General features: G+C 45.0%; 1 protein-coding gene across 1 annotated transcript in view; it reads right to left on the reverse strand.

The window, feature by feature from the left end:
• LOC138294248 (membrane-spanning 4-domains subfamily A member 4A-like) overlaps window positions 1-15,533 on the reverse strand; it is a 79,832-nt gene that overhangs the window by 40,717 nt on the left and 23,582 nt on the right. Inside the window, exons 2-3 of the mRNA XM_069233368.1 lie at window positions 9,745-9,904; window positions 2,776-2,886 (exon numbers count right to left, since the gene is read on the reverse strand). Coding sequence (XP_069089469.1) covers window positions 2,776-2,886; window positions 9,745-9,891 — 258 coding nt within the window. The 5' untranslated portion in view covers window positions 9,892-9,904. The remainder of the gene's footprint in view (window positions 1-2,775; window positions 2,887-9,744; window positions 9,905-15,533) is intronic.

Genomic DNA, 15,533 nt, shown 5'->3' on the forward strand with positions numbered 1-15,533 from the left:
CCGTCCACTCACCCCATCCTCCCCAGGATGAAGCTCACTGGGCACGATGCCCCCTTCAGAACCAGTGGAGAAGCCATCCACTCACCTCATCCTCCCCAGGATGAAGCTCACTGGGCATCCAGAACCAGTAGAGAAGACATCCACTCACCCCATCCTCCCCGGGATGAAGCTCACTAGGCACAATGCCCCCTCCAGAGCATGTGGGCAAGTCGCCCACTTGAGAAACTGTGGCCTTGTACTCCCCAGGACCAAGCACAGGGCATGTTGCCCCTCCAGAGTATGTGGGCAAGTCACCCACATGAGAAACTGTGGCCTTACACTCCTCAGGGCAGAGCACAGGGCATGTTGCCCCCTCCAGAGCATGTGGGCAAGTCACCCACTTGAGAGACTGTGGCCTTGCATTCCCCAGGACAGAGCACAGGGCAAGTTGCCCCCTCCAGAGCCTGTGGGCAAATCACCAACTTGAGAGTCTGTGGCCTTGCACTCCCTAGGACAGAGCACAGGGCATGTTGTCCACTCCAGGACCAGTGGTGCTGTACCATCTCCTGGCTGAGGTGCCCCCCCATTCCCCATCCCCCTGAGGTGCCTGGCTATTTACGACATGATGCCCCTGCAGTGTTCTCTCCGTGTTATTGCAGGAGTGAGACGGGGCCTTGAACTTTGTGATGTGGCCCACCAACATTGAGGACTGGGCAGTGTCCCTTGATTTATGAATATGTATATACTTTTTTATTTGGATGCAGGTATCCCTACTATATTTATCTTATTACACTCTTTTTACTCTATTGTAGCTGTCCCTGCATTATTCCTGAGGGGTATGGGGTGAATATGTTATGTTACTGCATCTGCTTGTGTGTATGGTTTTGGGGGTGGGGGCGTTGCGTGTGTGTGTCACTCGCTTTTTCCTCCCCCCTCCCCTGTGTGCTAGGCGACAGTACTCACTGTGGTCGTGGGGAAAACATGCAACTCGGGCTCCATGCTGTCGTGGTTGTTCCCCGAGTCTCCACAGGTGAGTTGTTTCCCTTCTGTGCAGTGTATTGGCCAGGCTTTTGATGTCATTGGTACCGCCCTGGAAAAGGTGGTGGATTGGTGTCTCATAATACAGTGGGCGGGACATTGTGTTCCGCCTGGCTGTAGGCGGTTACCGCCGTGGTGCCTGTTGATTCTGCACTGGCAGTCGGTGTGTTAAAGTGGCTGTCTGTCTGTCTGAGCGGTTTCCGCCAGGGTCATAATTTCACAATTATTACCGCCGGCCTGTTGGGGGTATTACCGCCACTTTATCACTGACCGCCAGGGTTGTAATGAGGGCCTATATCTTGATCCTTGAAAGCTTTGGGGTGGGGAAGAATAGTATGAGATCACAGTATTACATTTGAGAGGATAATGAAGGAAAGACTCACAGTTCTGAATGCAGGAGAAGGGATTTGGCTTTAAGGTTAAGCAGAGGAGCATTCTCCTTCAGTGGGGCATGAAGCTGGAATGAGCAATTGCAGGCCTGTGTGTAAGGAGTGTAAGTTTAAGAGAGCACAGAGCTCAAGAGTGTGAATGGTGTCTACCGAATTTGAAGGGAGTCCATGAATCAAAAAGGAGCTTCAACAAATCACAGATAGGGGCGGAAAGGCAGCTGGCCTGTACTACGGGAACGGAGGTGGGGTGGTGCCAGGAAACACAGACATGTCAGCATCATCAGCAAGCACACATTCACAGGTGAGTACATTTATTCCATGCGAGCGAGAGGTCACAGCTGATGGTGGAGATGACAGATGGAGCTTTCGTGGCTTTGACTGGTGTACACGGCCACAACACAGTGCTTTTGAATGACAGGTAGCACTTCCAGGCCACAGAGGGCAAGGTTTTCTGCCTGGAAATATTTTGTGGTTATGACTATTTTTCATGAACCAGAGTTTGCGCCATTATCTTTCTTCCAACACTTTGTTATACATAGGCCCTCATTACAACCCTGGCGGTCAAAAACCGCCAGGGCTGTTCTGGGGTTTGTACCGCCAACAGGCTGGCGGTACAAATTCGGGTATTACGACCCACCACATTGGTCCCAGCGGTTGTAATCCCCCAGGGGATTACGAGTCCCCCTCCCGCCAACCTTTTCATGGCGGTAGGAACCACCAAGAAAAGGCTGGCGGAAAGGAGAGTCGCGGGGCCCCCTGCCACGGCCCCATGGAGCTTTTCACTGTCTGCACAGCAGACAGTGAAAAGCGCGATGGGTGCAACTGCACCCGTCGCACCACTGCAACACCGCCGGCTCCATTTGGAGCCGGCTCCCATGTTGCGGCCGACATCCCCACTGGGCCAGCGGGTGGAAACTTGGTTTCTGCCCACCGGCCCAGCGGGGATGTTGTTATGGCCACCGCTGTGGTCCGCACAGCAGATACAACTTGGCGGGCAGCCAAAGTTGTAATGAGGGCCATAGTCTTTTCAGTTCCCATGGGGTTAAAGACTTCTAGAGGACCTAGTTGTGTTCAAGAAAAAAACATTTCCTGTGACCTTGTAGCTCCGCTTCTCCAGGTTTTCCATTTGTTTTGGTTCATTTCTGCTCATTATGGACAATTTTACCCACATTCACACCAATCACAGACCAGAACGTTCCGCTATAAGGAGACAAGTAACATTCCCTTTTGATATCAGCAGTCTTTGGGAGTAAGGGTCAGTCAAAGGTTAATGTTAAAAAAGAAAGATTTAAAATTCAAGAATCGATTTCAGAAAGCTTTGCTTAAGTTCTTGTGGAAAGAGGCTTGAATTTAAGCTACAGATACTTACAAATATAGCACCCCAGAATTGAACACCGCTGTAAATCATAAACTCGCCATAAGTGGAGGACAGAATGCCACCCAAGCAGATACTGACTATTCCAATCATGATCTGCACCGCCTATGAGAGAAGACAAGGAGGCATTAAAGATACAGTAAAGTCCAAACCAAGCACCTGGTGTTGTGCATCTGCATTCTACAGGGAGTGCAGAATTATTAGGCAAATGAGTATTTTGACCACATCATCCTCTTTATGCATGTTGTCTTACTCCAAGCTGTATAGGCTCGAAAGCCTACTACCAATTAAGCATATTAGGTGATGTGCATCTCTGTAATGAGAAGGGGTGTGGTCTAATGACATCAACACCCTATATCAGGTGTGCATAATTATTAGGCAACTTACTTTCCTTTGGCAAAATGGGTCAAAAGAAGGACTTGACAGGCTCAGAAAAGTCAAAAATAGTGAGATATCTTGCAGAGGGATGCAGCACTCTTAAAATTGCAAAGCTTCTGAAGCGTGATCATCGAACAATCAAGCGTTTCATTCAAAATAGTCAACAGGGTCGCAAGAAGTGTGTGGAAAAACCAAGGCGCAAAATAACTGCCCATGAACTGAGAAAAGTCAAGCGTGCAGCTGCTACGATGCCACTTGCCACCAGTTTGGCCATATTTCAGAGCTGCAACATCACTGGAGTGCCCAAAAGCACAAGGTGTGCAATACTCAGAGACATGGCCAAGGTAAGAAAGGCTGAAAGACGACCACCACTGAACAAGACACACAAGCTGAAACGTCAAGACTGGGCCAATAAATATCTCAAGACTGATTTTTCTAAGGTTTTATGGACTGATGAAATGAGAGTGAGTCTTGATGGGCCAGATGGATGGGCCCGTGGCTGGATTGGTAAAGGGCAGAGAGCTCCAGTCCGACTCAGACGCCAGCAAGGTGGAGGTGGAGTACTGGTTTGGGCTGGTATCATCAAAGATGAGCTTGTGGGGCCTTTTCGGGTTGAGGATGGAGTCAAGCTCAACTCCCAGTCCTACTGCCAGTTCCTGGAAGACACCTTCTTCAAGCAGTGGTACAGGAAGAAGTCTGCATCCTTCAAGAAAAACATGATTTTCATGCAGGACAATGCTCCATCACACGCGTCCAAGTACTCCACAGCGTGGCTGGCAAGAAAGGGTATAAAAGAAGGAAATCTAATGACATGGCCTCCTTGTTCACCTGATCTGAACCCCATTGAGAACCTGTGGTCCATCATCAAATGTGAGATTTACAAGGAGGGAAAACAGTACACCTCTCTGAACAGTGTCTGGGAGGCTGTGGTTGCTGCTGCACGCAATGTTGATGGTGAACAGATCAAAACACTAACAGAATCCATGGATGGCAGGCTTTTGAGTGTCCTTGCAAAGAAAGGTGGCTATATTGGTCACTGATTTGTTTTTGTTTTGTTTTTGAATGTCAGAAATGTATATTTGTGAATGTTGAGATTTTATATTGGTTTCACTGGTAATAATAAATAATTGAAATGGGTATATATTATTTTTTTGTTAAGTTGCCTAATAATTATGCACAGTAATAGTCACCTGCACACACAGATATCCCCCTAACATAGCTAAAACTAAAAACAAACTAAAAACTACTTCCAAAAATATTCAGCTTTGATATTAATGAGTTTTTTGGGTTCATTGAGAACATGGTTGTTGTTCAATAATAAAATTAATCCTCAAAAATACAACTTGCCTAATAATTCTGCACTCCCTGTATAGCACACATTGTTTTGGGAACTACAGCACTGCAATGCATACAGCAAGCACATCTGTGAACACTACGAAATGAGAACGTTTGGTAATTTTGCAAGGCAATTTCCTTGGCAGCCAGAGAGTCTCTATGAAAAGAAATGTAGCGATAAAGGATCTGCTTTGCACACAATGACCAGAAATGGCCCGGAACCAAAACACACATGTGCCTTCTTTCTACATCACTATAGCACTGTGGTATTATAGAAGGGCCTACAGATGCTTGTACGTCCCCTTCTCTAGAAAGGGTGTCTCTCTAAAGGTTGATAAAGAGGAGCAATCTGTCATTGTATGGTTCACCAGCATTTAACACATCCTGCAGATTCTGCAATATATGTCAATTCCGGGACAAGATCCAGTGATCTCTAGAAATGGCAGAATACCCAGCCTAAACGTCATGTAAATATGATATGCTTTGTGGAACAGGCTGATATCGATGACTTGCAGTATTGTCAATTCTGAGGCGATGCAAACTGAAAGTACGTTGACGGGCTATTTCTGTGTACATCCTCTACCCATTCAGGTGTGTGCCTACAGCAACATTTAGTTGTCATTGAGATACTGTTCATCTATTAAATTCCTCCTTCAGACTGGATGACTGCATTATTTAGTTTAGTTCGTTTTAACTTTTTAACCACTTAGCTGCTGAGGATGAGACATCGATATTCTGAGCATTACCAATGCAAAGCTGAAATTGCGAACATCTCGTTCACCACACAAGCAACAAAATCCTTTTGCTCTCCTCTCAGATTATATTCAACATCCTGGGGGATTGTTTTTTGTGTAGTTGTTTCTTAAATCTAATGAGATTTTTGTATTGCTGCTTTGCCAAACGTGTCAGTATCTATCAGAATCACTGTACTATACTTCCGCTGAAGCTTCCTGACCTGATAAGTTCTGAAAAAAAGCTTCCAATGGGTAACCCCACTTCATTACCGAAGCAATGAGCATTTAGCTTTGCTTCATGACCCCCAGGTCTACTTATCAAAGCCTGTGTCAGTCTGCCAATGAAAGTGGAAGATGTTTCTGCAGAATAGCTACATGTACTTTGCATTGTCTACTGAAGAGTTGGTTACTCCTGCTTTCAGAGTTCTGATTCAAATCTTGACCAAGGGAACAGGGGTGCATTCCACTTCATACCTGCAGCCACCAAAAAGGCTAGACCACAAGCTGTCTTTAAAGGAACTCTAGGTACATCCACCAGAAATGTACTGCTAGACCTCAGTTCATGGAGAGGACATTTCCAGTGATGGATCAAAGGGAATTGATTAGGAGTAATCAAAGCCTTTTGTCCCAGGCACATAGACTTAAAAAAACAATATATTCATTGTCAGGAAGCCAACAAAGAGATGTCAGGGCAGGGGTTGCTTGATCCCGTAGGCATAAACTGCAATTTATGGATCAAATATTTAGGTAGATTGAGGTAGATGGTGTTCCAGTAGTCAGTGCTGACCCATTTAGAAGGTGTATCTTATAAGGAAAAGAAAAAATATAAATGGTAAAAAAGATACATAATTCACTTCACTCAGTAAAGATGGAAGAAACATGCCCTGAGAACTGCTGTAATTGGATCCCTCATTGCAACAGCTGAGTCAATTGTTATGCCTAATTATTTTGCCAACCAGGACCGGTATAGGCTTCGAGCCTAGGGATGTAGGCCAACATTTAAGCAAGGGTTCCAGAGGGCAGAAAATGTTGTTGCTGTCACTGTTTAGGTAGTTATGACTCACCAAGCACTCCACTTCATAGAGGCCCTTAATTGTTCAACGTTGTGGCCAGCATCCCCAGTGATCTTAACAATTATTTGGGTATCATCAGCATAGAAAAAAATGGGAAACCCAACATATTGGATTAAGTCAGCCAGTAGGATCACACAGAGATTGTACAGCAGTAAAGACATGATGGAACTTAGTAGGACACCCCACGGGGAGGGTCTGGCAGCTGAAATATGGGGTGTGTAGTTAGATTTGGAAATATCTGTTGGACATACAGTCTGAAAGCCACGACAGTGCCAGTCCATTCACCCCAAGATAGAACAGTCTTTCTAGCAAAATGGTAAAAGCAGAAGAAAGATCCAATAGAATCGAGACAGCTGAGATATTGGCATTAGCACAATAGTGCAAATAGTCTAAGGCTGATTCAAGTTTAACCCTTTACTGTGCTTAAGGAAAAAGCCCATTTGGGCAGGATACAAAAGCTGACTAAATTCAATAAAGAATGGCAGTGGGTGGAAAAGACAGCTTTTCCCAGAAATGTAACCACATATGGCCATTGAGAAGTTGTCTGACACTGGCCAAGTTGTTGGTTTCTTTATAAGGGGAATAATATAGGCCAGTTTCCGGGGTCTGCAGACTTGCACGGACAAAAAGGAAGCATTTATCATGGCCCTGGACCATGATAAATGCTTCCTTATTGATCTGGGAGTAAGAAGGTTCTCTGATGTTTGGTTGGCAGGGATTCAGATTAGAGAGACAAAAATTCCTAGTGTGAATTAATTTAGGAGAATCCACCAAATGGAGAGGATAAAGATAAGTTAATGGGCCACCTCAACTTGTGATAGCAACTTCACGTGCAGAGCCTACGGAGATACACCAGTCTCAAAGTGAAGTCTGAATAGCAGCAATTTTATTGTAAACAAACAGCAATACGGTTACATCTTTCCATTAAAAAAGAGGGATTCACAGATAAAGGAGGAATCAATAATGCATCAGTAACCATCAGTAACCAAGAAAATAGCGGCAGTCAGATTTGGGGGCATTAAAATGTTATTAGGAAAAAAGCACAGTTGCTCTTTCTGACTGCATGTTTGTAAATATAGTTTGTTTGTTGCAATTCCAGTTTAATGGCAGGACCAGTTTTTCTGTGCCGACTGTATTCAATTGCTTGCAAGGTGCACTGAACCTTGATTAAATGCTTAGGAAACTAGCCACAGGATGGTCAAGCCTAATAGTGTTCTGTAATTTGTAGAGACCTTTTAGGAGTACCTGTGACTCAGTGTTTAAAGGACACCTGCTGTCCAATGTTAGAGAAGTTAGGGGATCTCCAGAAATGCAATTCCTCCCTCTAAATTCCATGAAGGATGGAAGAATTACTGAACACAGACGTTCAGACCTGTCAACTTCAACAATCTCACAGTGTGAGGAGGGGGCGGGGCCTTGAGGGGGTGTGGTCTCATACCAAGAAGCACCTAAGAGGCACTTTTGCCCCCACCTTATCCCCAAACCCCCTCCTCTTAAAAAGCAAAAAAGGTTGCTGAGGCTCCTGCCTTTGTCCTGGGGTGTTTATACAAACATTAATGGACATCAGCAGTGAAAAGACTCCCAAAAGAAGCTGAAAAACACTGTTTACAGTAGTTTTCAGCTAATTGTCTCTGCCACCATGTGATATTGGCTCCTCACCAGGTGAGCATGCGATGGAAGACAATATTGTGTGTCACAGAATGGCACCATGTGAGCTGGCAGGTCTGGTTGTAATATCTACAAGAAAAAAGAGAGGATCTGACCAGGGAGCAAAAATCGGGAGAAAAGCCTGGCATACCAAAACATTTGAACAGATAACATCAAAAGCATGTCCATTAACATGAGTGGGAAAAGGCAGGTTAGATTTTAGATCAAAAAGGGAAAATGAAAACTGAATTTTACAAGGGAAAGTTGTGGTTGGTATCGTGGGCAATGACAGAGGCTAGAAGATTGGTCCTGCTTGGAGGAGGGTGGTTTTGTAAGTCAAGATAAAAACCAACTATGAAACATAGGAATCTCTAATTATAAAAGTTAATGTTTTGGGTGGAATCAACTTTTGTGCATTTGTCACCATGACAGGTTTGAGACAACATTTTGAAATGCCCCATGACAGGTTTGGGAGCAGTGCTCTTCAAGCAAAATAAATCCTGGAGGTGTAATATCACTAAACGCCTCGCCTAGCTGTATGTTCATTAAACCAAGTTTCAGTAATACCAATCAAATCAAACTAAAGAGAGATGGTAGCAGGTTTATAGAAATTAGACTCACAAGCATTGGCAATGCCAATAGGCCTGGCTTTAAAGAAATGTTGTATAGTAATGTCAAGCATTACAAATAAATAGCATGGGAATGGATATGTATTTGTGTGGATGTAAAGAATTGGAGGAACATACTGGTAGATGTTAAAGGCCAGGTGACAGTTGCCCTCCTCCCATCTGTACTGCTGCCAGAGAAAACAACATAAATTACCTAATTATCTAAGAAACTTTAATAGCACTCTAATGGCATGTATGTGCCCCTGAAAATTCAAGCTTAGGAAGCCGGATAAATAAACAAAGTGATGACAGCTGCATGGAGGGAAAGCACTTTTTCATGGAACCACACAAGTTCTGCCCAATCAAAACATGTACTCCTCACTCCCAATATGTGGGTGGAGCCAAAGCCCCTCTCCAGTGATGCTCACACCATTGTTTGGTGATAACAGCACTGTCAAGCCAGACCATAAAAAAGGTGTATCCGTTGTAAGTAGAAGAATATAACTTACCAGATAGCTTGGAAAAATGACAGCATGAGTGGGTTCTGTTCGTGCAGTGACAGAGACAGACTTGGATGGGTTTCCTGTCCGCCATATTACAAGTGCCATTGGACATGATCCATCATGTTGTGATAATGTAAGTCGGTCTGCCAAACTCTAAATCAGGCCCTTAGTCGGCACAGGATATAAAAAATGAAGCCAATACCCCCCCAAGAGACAAGCGATTCACTAATTAATGATATCATTCCGTAAATAACTCCCTTCTCAATATCTCACAGAACTTGCCTATCTCACAGAACTTGCAGAGCTCACTCACCTTGTAATACAGCCCCTTGAGTGAATAACGCTAGTGCTTTTATGTCTGTACTTCGGAAGAGGGGAGGGAGAGAGAGAGAGCGCATACGGTAAGACATTACCATGGCCAGAGGTTGTAAGTTTCAGCACAGTAGGCCATGGTTTCTAAGGGAAAGCTTCAAAGACATATTTAAAACAGTGATATTAAGGAAGTTATGTGTCACAGAAATATGCATAATTGAACTATCAGAAGTTGTGATAGGGGTCAAACTATGTATACCTTAGAAAATGCCTCAAACAAACTCCCATCTCCCAAGTAGTGTACATTGTAAATAATGTAAATTAGTTAGTAGTGCTAAACATGAATGAGCTATGATTGTCATAAATAAATTACTCCCAAAGCTTCTGGTTTTCCTTTAATGAACTTCTGCAGAAAGCCTGGTGTCTGGCAAGTCATTGACCCCTGGTGGATGGGGCTCGGACTGGCAGCAGGGATGTACTGCGTCAACACAAACACTCCATTGCCCGATGGTGCTGCCATCTTGTTGAAGATCCTATTGAAAGGGAAAAAACATTACAAGAAAACATGTTTAATTATATGCTTCATCACAAAGAAGGAATTAGGATAATAACAAAGAATAGATGTGAAAAGAGCGAAGTGCACACACTTATGTGGACACACAGGGCTGCCACATTTTCCAGTCTGCTTATGTCTCACATTACTATGTAGTGTGCTAATGAGTGATGTTAGACCTTGCATCCTTGGCGTGGTCTCCCTTAACTTTTTGCCTCTGCTTCTCAGATTGTTGCTGTGTGCTGGACTCTGTTTTTGCTGTTTTTGTTACTATGGGCACTTTACCACTGCTGACCAGTGCTCAAGTGCAAGTGCTCCCTATGTGAAATTGTATGTGTATTTGGCTTTTCCATGATTGGCATATTTGATGTACTAGTAAGTCCCTAGTAAAGTGCAGTGGAGGTGCCCAGGGCCTGGAAATCAAATGCTATCGATGGGCCTGCAACACTGATAGTGCTACCCACCTGAGTATCCCTGTAAACATGTCTCCTGCAGTGTCTGGGTGTGCAGTCTTGCACTGCCTAATTGATTTGGCAAGTGTACCCACTTGCCAAGTCCAAACCTTCCTTTTTTATACAATTAAGGCACCCTTAAGGTAGGCCCTAGGTAGCCCCATGGGCAGGGAGCAGTGTATGTAAAAGGTGGGACATGTACTGATGTGTTTTACATGTCCTAACAGTGAAATACTGCCAAATTTGTTTTTCACTGTTGCAAGGCCTATCTCTTTCATAAGTTAACATGGGGGTAGCCTTTAAATATTCTTAAAGTGAGAGTCCCTTTGAGAGCAGATAGAACTATGGAGTTTGGGGTATCTAAACTCACAATTTAAAAATACATATTTTAGTGAATGTGGTTTTTAGATTGTTAGTTTGAAAATGCCACTTTTAGAAGGTAGGCAATTTCTTGCTTAAACCATTCTGTGACTCTGCCTGTTTGTGGATTCCCTGTCTGGGTCAAACTGGCAGTTGGGCTGTTTATGCATCCCCTCTAAACAGTGACACAAAGGAAGCTGGGGTGTAGCCTGCATATCCCGATGAGCCATCTGTACTAGAGTGGAGGGAGGAGTGGTCACTTATAGCTGAATGGGCTATGCCTGCCCTCACACAATGTAGTCTCCAAACTCTAGTGTATGTCTGGGGCCTGGCCTGGGTAAGGCAGGACCCGGTAAACAACAGAGACTTTTCTTTGAAGTTGGGCAACTTCAAAGGCAGAAAGGGGTAGAAGTATTGGACCCAAACCCCCAGACTTTAGATCACCTCAAGACTACTTCAGAGATTTAAGCAGAATCTCTACCAGGAGAAGAGTTGAAGAGATGAGGAGAAGTGATGCCCCTGCCTGTGACTGTGCTTTGTTGGGCTATCCTGCAGTTGCTGCTTCTGCATTTGAAAGGGGACAAAGAATGGACTTTGTTGTGCATTCCTGCTTGAGAGGTATCTCCAAGGGCTTGGACTGAGCTTGCCTGCTGTTTTTGAAGCCTCAGGGACAGCAAAGGCTTCACCAACCAGTCTCTGAGTCTGCATGCTGTGGACTCTAGATTGTCAGAGAGCGCCATTCCAGTTCCTGGGCCCCTGAGAGTGAATTTCTGGAAAAATCCTGTGAAACGACGCCATGTGACTTCACAAAGACGATGCTGCATGGAACCCGTGACGGCACCTGCACCTGGACCTTGCAGAAGCACGACGACCCCACTGAAATCGCAGGCCCGCGTCACCGATGCCGCTGATATCCCAAGAACTCGCAAGATTGGAGTGTGGTAGCATGAGACCCGACTCCGTGACAGCTCTTGTGAATCTGTGCATGATTGCGACACCACGAGGTTGCCCCACAGTGTCTTGACTTTGCCGGACTTCAACTTTGCTGGAGGTGCCCAGGGACTGACTCCTCGCAAGCGATGCTGCCTCATCTCCACCGCTCTGCAGCAAGGATCCCTCTTCATGACGCCTCCTTTCCTTTGCCCCACAGCACCGGAACCGACGCCGCATCGGATCCAGCGACGCCTCGCTCCCCGACTCCATGCACCGGCCTGTTTCTTCACTTTTGCCTAACGTACTGTACCTGGGGTCCGTGTGACTACGTAAACGGTACCAGTGGCATTGCATTGTGGGAATCGACTCTGTCACAATGCCACTTAACATCAAATTGCAGCATTGCTGCTTCTAGGCACTATTTATGTGTTTTTAATTGCTAAAGTCATATTTTTAATTCTGTATTGTGGATTTTTATCGTATTTGGTCTAGCTCTACTTAGATAAATACTTATTATTTTTCTAAACCTGTGTGGTGTCCATTTTGTAGCTTTTCACTGTATTGCTCTGTGTGTTTGTACAAATAATTTACATATTGTCTCTGGGTTAAGCCTTTCTTCTAGTGCCAAGCTAACAACAGTGTGAGCGGGCGTTAACCAGGTTTGTTTCTCATTTGCCCTGACTAGAGTGAGGGTCCTTGCTTGGACAGGGGGTAACCTGATTGCCAACCAAAGATCCCATTTCTAACAAGTGACATTTCACAGTCTGAGGTGTGATACTTTGAGTGACACTATATCGCAAATGTAATTAATGACTCAAGCAGTGAAACTTTGTCCACTAGTAGCAGGATCTTTCCCATAGTAGAGATGCCTTAACAGCTGCAAGAATGTCTTTTTGTCCTCTTTCTTGTAGTGAAAAAATCAGATTGCGTTGTTAATTAACAATGTTAAGCAGACAAGTGATACAAAAAAGTGATGGGTGGGATGCTAGAATTAATCTCAGCCACTGGTAATTATTCAGGCTGCATCCCAGTCCATTGTTTCCTTGCCCACCATACCACCTGAGACTAGACCACACCATATGCAAATCAGGAGTGTAACACAAGGACCGCAGCCGCTGCTGTGTGTATGGGGAGGCAAGTACGGTGGCCTCCTAGGACCTCTGCTAGTGCATTTAGTATTTCAGATGCACGACAATTATCAGCTGCCGATCTTTGGACCCAGCCAAACTCATATGTATGACCCAGTAGGCATCGGTCTTGCACCACGCAACTTAGTGGAACAGGAACGCAAACCTTAAGTCAGATTTTTGAAGCCATGAAAATCCACTGTGCATCTGAAGTAATGCGACGCAGTGCAAATCGCTGTGTTGCATTACTCTGCACCAGGGAGGCTTTCCATGGGCATTGCATGGGTGTTCCCACATAACTCCCATGGTTTTTTATGCATTTTCCTATTTACTAAACCTGGTAAACATGAGAATGTGCCAAAAAGAGAGGCCTCCCCAGGTAAGGTGTAACAAGGAGAAATATCTTAATTTCTTTGAGATTTTCCTCTTTCTATGTGTGCTGCATTCTGAAGCAAACATAGAAAGAGGAAAATGCCTCTCAGGATTATTTTTGTGCGTGTAGGTGCCTCTTCCTGCACAAAAACAAACCTGGCTACAACTCTGGCACCCTTGCAACTCTCCTTCTACACCCCGAGCCGGCATCCCCACTTCGCCGCCCTTGCAACCGTCCCACGCGTCCGCAGAACTACAACCGGCGGTAGATCATTCTCGTACCTCGCCCCCAAAACGTGGAACACTCTTCCCACCCACCTGCGCCAGACCAAAGACCTCCTTACCTTCAGGAAACTTCTCAAGACCAGGCGGTTCGAGCAGCAGCAGCACCTCCCCCCCTTTTCCTTCGCCCTCCTCAGCGCCTTGAGCCCCTTATGGGTGAGTAGTGCACTTTACAAATCCCTGATTGATTGATTCATTGCACCATGGTACAAGGGGGTCTGCATTGGCGCTAGGCTGCCAAAACAGCGTCAACACAAGGGTTGCATTACACCACTGTGCCTCACTCAGGGCCGGCTTTAGGGCGCTGACCTTGAGAGGGGGGGGACTGACCTCAGAGGGGGTGCTATGTTTAACAATAACTTATGATTTTAACACACCTGATTCAGGGTTCCTTGCGCGTCCAGCATTCAGGCAGCAATAAAAATGTCAAGCTAACTGTTGTGATTAATGTTCCTGCAAGAGGGAGCTATGAGAGTTTTGTCAAGTGGCAGTTTTGACTCACCATAAAGTTGCGTAGAAGGTTAATATGCCTGCTGCAAAGAACAGATCTGTATTTTATGTGGCTAGCTGAGTGGGTTAGTAAAGCCAGATGTTACCAGGGCTTTAAAACAAATGAAATGTAAGTGAGGGAGGGGCTTTGGAAATATGAGGGGCACTTTTGCTTTGTGGTAGGGAGGGATATTGAGAAGGAGGTCATGGGAGGGGGCACCAAAAAGATTTTCCCACCAGACGCCACCAGAGCTAAAGCCAGCCCTGGCCTCATTTGAGGGCAACTTAATCATTTTGCAAGTTGTAAAACAGACTTTCTCTTCTGGGAGTGAGTGGACTCACCTTCATTAAGGTTTCATGAGAAAGTTGCACGTGCCCCGCATTGGAAGTTAGGAGCCCCCACTCACCCAGTTATCGTCACACTTCCCTATTACTTTCAATCGCTCATATTTATGCCAGCTGCTCCAACCTTGGAAGGGTTCCCTCTTTCTGCTAGGATCTCGCCATCGCACCTCCCATATTGTTGTGATGGTGAGAGCAGCTGCGTAGTTTCCATCAGCGGGGCAGATGCAGTGGCACTGAGGCTTGGAGGCCCCACTGAACCCTACATATTTCTGTATTTCACTATACAAAAGGGGTTGATTTCTTTCCATGCACAAGGAGTGAATACACACTGGCTACACCACTGGGTTAACGGGAGATGATGCCAGCAATGCATCATGCTTGAACTGTCCTCACACATGAACTTTTGAAGAACTAATTCCCAGTTAATAGCTGATTTCATGCAAGCACTTTCCTGTGCCTTATTTTGTGTGGCAGCACATTAGTGTGTGGGAGGTTGCTTCTCTGCAGTGAATCCTCAATTCCCCAGTGCCCATGACCTGCAGTAGAGTCCTATCAGCAGTGAGTGAGTAGAGGTGGGCGAGCCACTGAAAGCTCAAGCCAGATGCTTGGCTCTGACTCAAATCGAGGTCCTTCTCTTGCACCCTCTAACCCAAAATGAGCCAAGCTTTCATGGGGTTTCTGCCTGCCACCCATGCTCTCCTGGGACATGAAGGGTGAAAACCTTGAAATTAGCAGGAGAATGGTCCAGCAATCTGCTAATATGAACAATTTATTATGAAAAAAGTAAAGTTATCCTGAAGATCTCACAGTTTCTAGAATATCTATTGCATTGTTGTACCGTGGAGAATTTTTTGCCCTAGCTTCGATGGACTATATATTTATCCTCCTTTTAGGACTCCTTTTCGGGAGCTGTACATATCTGAGCTGTTCTAACTTCCATTCCTCCGCTTGCATCCCTGATTATCCTTTTAAACTATTTTGTAAGACTATTTGAAAACAATGGACCTCGGCTATTATGAAGGCCCTACTATTAACCCAGTAAGATTCTTCAATATACAGTGCGATTTCAGGAATTATAGATGCTTATGAGATTGATTAAACTTAATTGTTCAAGAGATCATCACTTCATCCGGTAGTCCTGAGAAAGGACAAATGTTATCAATCTCTTATCCACCGAAACAGCTATTGACGCTTTTCATTGTCCACTTCTGCTGGCATATGAGAGTGGAATTATATTTGGTTAATTTTC

This window comes from Pleurodeles waltl, chromosome 4_2, assembly GCF_031143425.1.
Source record: "Pleurodeles waltl isolate 20211129_DDA chromosome 4_2, aPleWal1.hap1.20221129, whole genome shotgun sequence".
NCBI classification, from domain to species: domain Eukaryota; kingdom Metazoa; phylum Chordata; class Amphibia; order Caudata; family Salamandridae; genus Pleurodeles; species Pleurodeles waltl.